The sequence below is a fragment of the Chrysochloris asiatica genome, unplaced genomic scaffold (genome assembly GCF_000296735.1).
Source record: "Chrysochloris asiatica unplaced genomic scaffold, ChrAsi1.0 scaffold00265, whole genome shotgun sequence".
In the NCBI taxonomy this organism is placed as follows: domain Eukaryota; kingdom Metazoa; phylum Chordata; class Mammalia; order Afrosoricida; family Chrysochloridae; genus Chrysochloris; species Chrysochloris asiatica.
This window is the reverse complement of record NW_006408783.1, coordinates 1,018,544-1,028,453: the sequence shown is the minus strand read 5'-3', so window position 1 is coordinate 1,028,453 and position 9,910 is coordinate 1,018,544. Positions and strand designations below refer to the sequence as shown.

At 43.9% G+C, this 9,910-nt stretch overlaps 2 protein-coding genes across 2 annotated transcripts in view; one reads left to right on the top strand and one right to left on the bottom strand.

The window, feature by feature from the left end:
- SPRTN (SprT-like N-terminal domain) overlaps positions 1 to 6,360 on the bottom strand; it is a 20,702-nt gene extending 14,342 nt beyond the window's left edge. The window contains exons 1-2 of the mRNA XM_006874165.1: positions 6,140 to 6,360; positions 4,481 to 4,580 (exon numbers count right to left, since the gene is read on the bottom strand). Coding sequence (XP_006874227.1) covers positions 4,481 to 4,580; positions 6,140 to 6,360 — 321 coding nt within the window. The remainder of the gene's footprint in view (positions 1 to 4,480; positions 4,581 to 6,139) is intronic.
- Positions 6,361 to 6,870: 510 nt separating this feature from the next.
- On the top strand, positions 6,871 to 9,228 carry EXOC8 (exocyst complex component 8). Its single transcript, XM_006874164.1, has one exon. The coding sequence runs from the start codon at positions 6,957 to 6,959 to the stop codon at positions 9,126 to 9,128; it is 2,172 nt and encodes a 723-aa protein (XP_006874226.1). The 5' UTR covers positions 6,871 to 6,956; the 3' UTR covers positions 9,129 to 9,228.
- The last annotated feature ends 682 nt before the right edge of the window (positions 9,229 to 9,910 follow it).

Genomic DNA, 9,910 nt, shown 5'->3' with positions numbered 1-9,910 from the left:
TTCTAGATGTCCATGTAATAGAATTCTATACATTTAATGAAAAAAGAAAAAAAGCTCTATGGAATGATTTGGAGACAGCTACAGCATGTACAATTTTAATGAAAAAGACTAGTAAGTATAGGAAAGCGTGTGGCCAGGAGGGAGACTATAAGGATATGTAAATATTTGCAAAAAACCAACCCCAACAACAGTGAAAGCATAAGACACAAATCACCCCAGTTTCCCCTAGTGGGAGGGGTCATGGTAGACAAGGGTAGAGACAGGAGGAAGAGCTCTGTGTGTAACTTTTCATAGCTTCAGGGTTTTCAATACAGTAAACTTCAAAAAATTTTTCAAAAACTCATTCCTCATTCTACAACAATAAGGAAAATTAACAAAAATAGTTGCTTTCCATAATTTGTTCCAAAAAATGTGAGCAAATTTTTTAGCAAAAAAAAAATCTTCAAAAGTATACCACATTTTTTTCTTAGTCTTCACAATTCTTTTAAAAATAGTATTTTTATCATTTTTAGTGAAGGTTCACACACTGTTTAAGTTTCCATTCAACAATTTCCACACAAATTACTCAGTGACATTGGTTGTTACAATCTTCAGTTTGTGTGAACATCCTCGCTATTTCTGTTCTGTTTGCCCCATTTCCATTAATCTAGTTTGCCTGCCCTTTTGCAGGGTCATCTTTGTTTTAAAGCATTGTTCACCATTTGGTCTCAAAGAAGTGATTTTTGTTTGTTTGTTTGTTAAGGAGCACAGTACTTTGAAGGGATATTCTTTATTTTCAAGTTAATATGTGATTTAGCTGCAAGGTGAGCTCTGGAATTAGTTACAGTTTCAGGGTTATATGGTATGCCAGGCTGTAGTCTCAAAGAGTCTTAGTCGCTGGCAGTCCAAATCTAGTTCATTTTTTTAAGGAATGTGAGGTTGTTCTACATTTTTCTCCCATTCTCAGAACAATTAGTAGTGGTAGCTAGATAACATCTAATTCTTCTGGGTTCAAGGTAGATGAGGCAGGCCATGGTTCATTCAGAGAATTTGTCCTGCAGATGAATTTCTTCTCTGAGTCTTTGGTTTCCTTCTTTAGCTTTTGCTCTGGAAAGTAGAGACTAACAGATATATATATATATATATGGTCACTCTCAAACTTGTAAGTACCCAGACACTCTCGCTAAACTAGAATGGCGCACCTAACTATAAAAGCACTTGACCGTGGTATACCAAGTGACTATGGTCCTAACCCCTCCAACCCAGAAATCCAATTCCACAAGGTATTTGGTTATGTCTAAGAAGTATTCGTAACTGTGCCCCTTATGTGCTTTATTATATACAAGAGGGCTTCAAAGTCTGTGGGAAAATAGCATTATAAAATCATTGAATTTTTCCATAAACTTTATGAAGCCTCCTCGTAAATGAACATATGTTCATACACTACATACATGCATATAAATGTTATGCACCCGGTGTGGCGCTGCAGGTTAATGCGCAGGATTGCAGTTGATTTGGTGGTTCAAGCTTACCAGTTGCTCCTTGGAAACCCTATACAGGGTCGCTATGAGTTGGAATTGACACGATGGTACTTAATAACAACAACATATATACAGCACAGATACCTGCCTATACACATATTTTTTATATATATGACAAGAAAAAGAACTGAAAGAAGACTTCAAAGTATGGCTGAAGAAGATAAAGTACAATAAAATTTGCGAAGACAAGTCAGAAAACCAAAAAGGAAGCACGTGCCCAGCATTTCTCAAACTGAAAGAACTAAGGAAAAATTCAAGCTTCAACTTGCAATACTGAAGGTTTCCGTGGGAAAAACATGACACTACGCAGGAAACATCAAAGAAAGATGCAAGAAATACACACTGTACCAACACTGGTTGACAATCCACCATTTCAAGAGGTAGCATATAATCAAGAATTTACGGTGTTGAAGGAAAAAATCCAAATTGTACTGAAGGAATTGACAAAACACAAGGTTCCTTGTACTGAGGGAAGGCTAAATGAAATGTTTCAACAAACCGATGCAATGCTGGATGTGCTCAATTGTTTATACCAAGAAACTTGGAAGCTAGCTACCCAGCCAACCGACTGGAAGAGAGCCATATCTTTATCCATTTCAAAGGACAGTGATCCAAAAGAATGTGGAAATTATCTAACAATAACTTTATAGCAAATGCAAATATAACCAGGACTAGAGAAAGACTCATTAACAACCTGTGATGTGCAGACGAGACAACTTTGCTTGCTGAAAGTGAAGAGGACTTGAAGCACTTACTGATGATGAAGATCAAACTCTACAGCCTTCAACATGGGTTACACTCAACAGAGAGAAAACAAAAAGCCTTACAACTGGGCCAATAAGCAGCATCATGATAAACAGAGAAATGACTGAAGTTGCCAAGGAATTAGTTTTACTTGGATCCACAATCAACACAAACAAACGCCACAGTCAGGAAATCAAAGGATGAACTGCACTGGGCAAATCGTCTACTAAAGACCTGTTTAAAGTGATAAAAAGCAAAGACATCACTCTGAGAAAGGTGTGTCGCACTCAAGTAAGTCTTGGCATTTGTGACACTGTAGGATAAAGCACTGGTCCCCAAGGTCAGTCTGTACCTCAAGGTCAGCAGTTCAAACTCACCAGTCGCTCCTCAGAAACCCCATACAGGGTCACTATGAATCAGAACCGACAAGATAGCACTAAACAACAATATGCATGTGAAAGCTCACCAACGAGTAAGGAAGACAATAAATGAAAGAACTGATGCTCCTGAATTATGGTGTTGGCAAAAGATGTTAAACAGACTCCTGAACAATGATTAAATCTGTGCTGGATGAAGTGCAGCTAGACTGCTCCTTGTAAGTGAGGATTGTAAGCCTTGGTCTAATGTACTTTGGACATGTCATCAGAAGGAACCAGTCCCCGGAGACAGGCATCATGCTTGGTAAGGTGGAGAGTTAGTGAAAAAGAGGAAGACCCCCCAGATGAACTGACACAATGAACAGACTCAAACACGGAACCACTGCGAGGGTGGCACAGGACCAGGCAGTTTTGTTTTGCTGTGCACAGGGCTGCTGAGTCGGAGTTGACTCGATGACACCTAGCATCATACACATATATGCCTCCATAAATACCAGCGTATACATGTTTCGGTTGTTTTTGCTATTGTTTCAAAATGATATATCTTACAGTGTTTACTTACAGGGTCCTTTTTCTTGTGTGTATTTAAGTGACACAGTGCACCTTCGTCAAACTGCGTACACTTCACCCTCATTTGGTATTTCCATAAATTTTTAAAGTAATTTTCATAAGCACTAGTTGACATAGCTCAATGTTAGTTTTATCCCATGATGCTGAACAGAAAAATGAGGACTCAAACATTTAATTTAGTCATAAAATATCCCTTTTAAAATGATCAACTATGTCTCACAAAATGAACTTTGTTTCAAATACATTCCGTGCTGTTAAGACTAACAAATGCCATTCTATGTTGGCAAAGTCTGTCAACATGCCAAAATAGTGATAGATAACTACTCTGACAAAGGAGAAAGAAATTGAGACCACTTATTTTAGGGTCAAGGAGTTCTGGTAGTGTAGTGGATACGAATTGGGCTGCAAACCGCAAGGTCAGCAGTTCAAAACTACCAGCTACTCTGCGGGAGAAAGATAAGGCTTTCTGCTCCCATAAAGATTTACAGTCTCGGAAACCCTGTTCAGGGTCGCTATGGGTCGCAACCAACTCAACGGCACTTAACAACAACAACGCTTAAATTCAATTTAATACATATTAAAAATGGCAGCATCTTTAATATGTTTTTATACATACGTACCATCTTCCACATTTAAGCTAACTGCAACACAGTGCCAACACATTATCATTTCCATTACTATTCTACATCCGGAGGCCTAGTGTGGCTCTGTAAGGTGAGGCACTGAACCACAAGATCAGTACTTCAAACTCACCAGCTGCTCCTCGGAAACTCTATATAGGGTCACTATGAGTTGGAACCAACTTGATGGGACTTAACAACAGCATTCTATCTTTGGCCAAAAGCAACTATTTCTGGTCCTAAATATGTCACAAGTTCTAGACATGACGTGTGCCCTCAAGCTAGTTCTTGCTCCCAGCTTAGCTAGCAATATGTGTGAGAACACTTGGATCCTAAGTTTCTTCTCTGCTTCTAATTCTGCATCTTAAACCAGTTACTTACCCTGTAGGAGCCAAAACTTATAAAAATAAGGATAACACCACACATTGAACAGCAACAGGGTTGAAGTAAAAATCCAAGGTGATTTTATACCTGCAAGCCTTTCCTAACTAAGAAGTACTAGAAGAAGAACTGGTAATCATTATTATTAATTGCCCCATACTTAACATTTGGAAACGAAAGAATGTTTTAACGTACAGGTTTTTACAGAAGTCTAAATCAATGGCAAGCATTTCTAAATGGCTAAGAATCAGATTTGCACAAAGAATACCTCTACAAGATCCTTTCTTGGTCTCAACTTTAAAAGGGGTTCACTGAGTCGGATGGAACACATTCCACCCCTCCCTTCATAGCTGCAAATCCCAGCACACCTGCAAAACAACCAGGACAGAAATGTGTTACATTTACAAACCAGCTATACACCAAGAAGACATACAGATGAATCAGCAAATCTTCATAAGCTCTATGGACAAGTGGCTTTTCTTGAAAGTATACCTTCTTAGTTAAATTTGTCTTTCACTCCAGTTAGGGAGACAGGTGAGCAAGAGTTGCTTCTCTGACCCCAGTAACTGCAGCAGCTCAAAGACAATCCTGTTCTGTCTCTCCCAGGTTCCTGCCTACAAGCTATCATCAGTTTGCATGGGTAAATAATGGCAGACAGATGGTCCAATAGCACATCTCCAAAATTGTAATAGCTTATATGAAGGAAACTTGCATTGTAGTATATATTTTAACCTGTCTTAAGATAAGTTGTTTCATAGTAATTCAAAAACAAGCTTGATGGTATACAACTCCATCACCAACTTAACTCTTTATGTTTGAGAATAAATTGTTTCAAATTGGAATTTGTCAAACTCAGCATGAAGAAAATGGGATCTTTTTGTATGTATCATTAAAGATCCCTTGTTGTTGTTTAAAGTGCCATGGAGTTGGTTCCCACCCATTGCAACCCTGTACAGGGTTTCCGAGGATCAGTTAGTGAACTTGAACAACCTCCTTGCAGTTCAAACAGCTTTGCAGTCAGGCGCATTAGCCCACAGAGTCACAGCATGGCTCCAGATCCCTTAGGTCCTGAAATATGGAAATGTCTTCCTCCCACATTCCAATCAGGACTTCTCTTGGTTAATTCAGGTTCAAAGTCCAGCTAAGTGTCCATTTCCACTCGATATACTGAGTTAGAATCTACATTTTAACAGGATAAATGTTAACATTTTAAAAATTATCCATAAGAAATATCCGGTACTTTTGTTAAAATGTAGACTCTGGCTCAGGAAATATTGGGTGGAAATTTAAATTCTCAGCAGGAGGTCAAAAAGGGACTGAAAAGTTTTGAAGCCTTGATTTCAACATATCTTAATCAATACAGAGGAGACAACTCATCCTCGGATGGGTTTCTCGGTATTTTTCTTGGGGGCAGATAAATCTGATGCTCCTCCTTCTTAGGTGGTGGAGTGGCTTCTGATTCATCAGAATTTATCCAACAAAACTGCCCCCATAGGGTTTCCTAAGCTTTCATCTTTACAGGGGCAGACTGCTACATCTTTCTCCCACCGAGCTGGTGGGGTCGGATTGAGTCCTGTAAATACTGCGCTACCAAGGATCCTTTTACAGTCCTTTTCTCAATTCCCTAAAGACCTAACCTATGCAAAAAAAAAAAAAAAAAAAAAAAAAGGCACTACCATAGGACCGGTGTGGTTCTATGGATTAATGTGCTGGACCGAAGGTCGGCATTTCAAGCTCATCAGACGCTGCTCGGAAACCCTATACAGGGTCGCAAAGACTTGAAGGCACTTAACAACTATAACAACAACGCATAAATCAGAAATGTGTTCCATTTCTTTTCAATTAAGGTGAGTTCGTCTCTAGCCTCCAAGCCAGAGTGGGCGGGGCACGTAGCTTTCTAACGCCGTCCGAACCGGGCGGGACTCACAGGGTCATGCGCATGCTCCATTTAACCTCCACAGCCTCCAGTTGGCCCCAGAAGAACCGGTCGTTGAACTGCACGAACAGGCCCTGCAGGTCAGGGGTGGGATCCACCAGCTCCCAGGAAGCGTCCACCAGCGACAGGGGTTCCTGGGCGCGGTCGTGCCGCGCGGCCTGCAAGTCCCACTCTTCCTGCAGTTGCATGGCCAAAACCAAGTCTTCGTCCATGGTGTCAGGCTCGGCGGCCCCCTCGGCTGCCCTCAAACTCGCCCCTGGCGGCTCTCAGGCGATACTGGCTTCCCTGCAGCCACCTCGCGGCTCCTAGGAGATACCGGCTGCCGGACGCTCTCGCGAGAACGCGGAAAACGGGCTTCAGAAAGAACCCGAAAGAGCTAGCCCCGAACGCCAAAGCCAAGATTCGGGACTAACGATAAATCGGCACCTCCTAGTTAGCGGAAAACTGAGTCCCCGTGGTTTGACCTAGAAGTCTCCAGGACTTAATTCCGCCCTTAACTCAGTCCGCCCTTAACTTCAAACACCCAATATCACAACATATTCATGCGCAGCGTCCGCAGTTTGCTTCCGTCCTCATTCACTTCCGCAAGAGCGATTGCGACGCATGCGTCTTAATTAACTGGCGCCTCCGCGCAGGCGTACTGTTTTGCACGACGCCTTGAGCAGGCGCAGTGTCCGATTCTCAGGCCTGGGCGCAGGCGCAGTCACCTCGCTTCGTCTTGCTTCCTACCCCTGGAGCTCTGTTGGGGTGGGGTGGGACTCGACTACTCCAGCGATCGTGGCAGTGACTGCCCAAGGGCTGGACGGAAATGTCAATGTCGGACAGCGGGGCTACACGTCTGAGGCGGCAGCTGGAGTCAGGCAGCTTCGAGGCGCGGCTATACGTAAAGCAGCTATCTCAGCAGTCGGATGGGGACCGGGACCTCCAGGAGCATCGGCAGCGCATCCAGGCGCTGGCCGAGGAGACGGCGCAGAACCTGAAACGCAATGTGTACCAGAACTACCGGCAGTTCATAGAGACGGCCCGCGAGATCTCCTACTTGGAGAGTGAGATGTATCAGCTAAGCCACCTGCTCACAGAGCAGAAAAGCAGCCTGGAAAGCATCCCGCTCACCCTGCTTCCCTCCGCTGCCGCTGCCGGAGCCACCGCGGCCTCTGGAGGAGAGGAGGGAGGAGGCAGTGTCGGGGGCCGAGACCACCTCCGAGGCCAGGCCGGCTTCTTCCCCACCCCCGGGGGTGCCTCCCGCGACAGTTCAGGGCCGGGCGAGGAAGGAAAACAACGCACCCTCACCACCCTGCTTGAAAAAGTGGAGGGCTGCAGGCACCTGTTGGAGACACCGGGACAATACCTGGTGTACAACGGGGACCTAGTGGAGTATGAGGCGGACCACATGGCCCAGTTGCAGCGGGTGCATGGCTTTCTGATGAACGACTGTTTGCTGGTGGCCACCTGGCTGCCCCAGCGGCGTGGGATGTATCGCTACAATGCGCTCTACCCCCTGGATGGCTTGGCTGTGGTCAATGTCAAGGACAACCCGCCCATGAAGGACATGTTCAAGCTACTCATGTTCCCCGAGAGCCGTATTTTTCAGGCAGAGAATGCTAAAATCAAACGGGAATGGCTGGAAGTGCTGGAAGAAACCAAGAGGGCCCTCAGTGAGAAGCGGCGAAGGGAGCAGGAGGAAGCGGCAGCTCCCCGAGGGCCACCCCAAGTGACTTCCAAAACTGGCAACCCGTTTGAGGAGGATGAAGAAGAAGCAGCAGCTGTGCCTGAGGTGGAGGAAGAGAAAGTGGACCTCTCAATGGAATGGATCCAGGAGTTGCCAGAGGACCTGGATGTTTGTATTGCCCAGAGGGACTTTGAAGGGGCCGTAGACCTGCTGGATAAATTGAACCATTACCTGGAAAATAAGCCCAGCCCTCCTCCTGTAAAAGAACTAAGGGCCAAAGTGGATGAGCGAATCCGCCAGCTCACGGAGGTCTTAGTTTTCGAACTCTCCCCAGATCGATCCCTGCGAGGCGGGCCTAGGGCCACTCGCAGAGCCGTTTCTCAGCTAATCCGCCTTGGCCAGTGCACTAAGGCATGTGAGCTGTTTTTGAGGAATAGGGCAGCAGCTGTGCATACCGCCATCCGACAGCTGCGCATTGAGGGTGCCACTTTGCTTTACATACATAAATTATGCCATGTCTTCTTTACCAGCCTTCTGGAGACAGCAAGGGAATTTGAGACCGATTTTGCAGGCACGGACAGTGGCTGCTACTCCGCCTTTGTGGTCTGGGCACGGTCAGCCATGGGCATGTTTGTGGATGCTTTCAGCAAGCAGGTGTTTGATAGTAAAGAGAGCCTCTCCACAGCAGCGGAGTGTGTAAAGGTGGCCAAAGAGCATGGTCAGCAGCTGGGAGATATTGGCCTCGACCTCACCTTCATCATTCACGCCCTCCTGGTGAAAGACATCCAGGGCGCCTTGCACAGCTACAAAGAAATCATCATTGAAGCCACTAAGCATCGCAATTCTGAGGAGATGTGGAGGAGAATGAACTTGATGACGCCAGAGGCCCTGGGAAAACTCAAAGAAGAGATGAAGAGTTGTGGAGTGAGTAACTTTGAGCAGTACACAGGGGATGACTGCTGGGTGAACCTCAGCTACACAGTGGTTGCTTTCACCAAACAGACCATGAGCTTCTTGGAAGAGGCCCTGAAGCTCTATTTCCCAGAGCTGCACATGGTACTTTTGGAGAGCCTGGTGGAGATCATATTGGTTGCTGTTCAGCATGTGGATTATAGTCTGAGGTGTGAGCAGGAGCCAGAGAAGAAGGCCTTCATTCGACAGAATGCCTCGTTTCTATATGAAACCGTTCTCCCTGTGGTGGAGAAGAGGTTTGAAGAAGGTGTGGGAAAGCCTGCCAAGCAGCTCCAAGACTTGAGGAACGCATCCAGACTTATCCGAGTGAATCCTGAAAGTACAACATCAGTGGTCTGATAACGTGGATCTGTTTATAGAAGAGAGATACATGTCTGTTGCTTATGTGTTATTTATATTAAGTTCCACTAGCGTATTCTTTATAGTCTCAACACAGCATAAAATTCTCAGTTAGGCAAAATCAAATGGAGAAAGAAAATCTGTTAAATTAAGCCACAATAACAAAAACAATGGAATGATTAAAACATAACTTTCCTTTGAAATTATGCTAATTCTCTACTGGATCTATGGTTACATGATAGTAATTCAGCTTATCCTTTGAGTCAAAAACATATTATGTAGGACAGAGAAATAATGTGTATAAAAACACTGAGTTTAAGTATGTTGTGAAAAATGTCTCACTTCGCTAAAATGTTAGACTTCTTGAAGTATGTAAAGGGCACAACGTTCTATAGAAAATGCCCTGCCTCATATACTTCCCAACCTTAAAATGTGATAGAACAATTTGGTGGGGAAAGGCTTTGGAAAATTGGTTTTAGAGTGTATTTATAGTCAAAGAAGTGTTTCTCTAAACTAGTGGGTGGACTCAGATACTCCAATCTTTCTAAAAACTGTTCAGCGAACTTTTTTTTTTTTAAACGTAATTCAAGTGGTTAATTATTTTCAAAGTTTTAAATTAGCAGTTTTATAATCTCAAGGACTGTGTCAAAGTAAAATTTTGCATGTCTTCCTGAATTGTGTAACTTTACAGCAAGAGTTTTTCATCTTTGTCGGCTTAAGAAAATAAAAAAATAACAAGACACGTTGAGGACCGTGGCAGCAGTCAGTGATTGTAGCTGCTT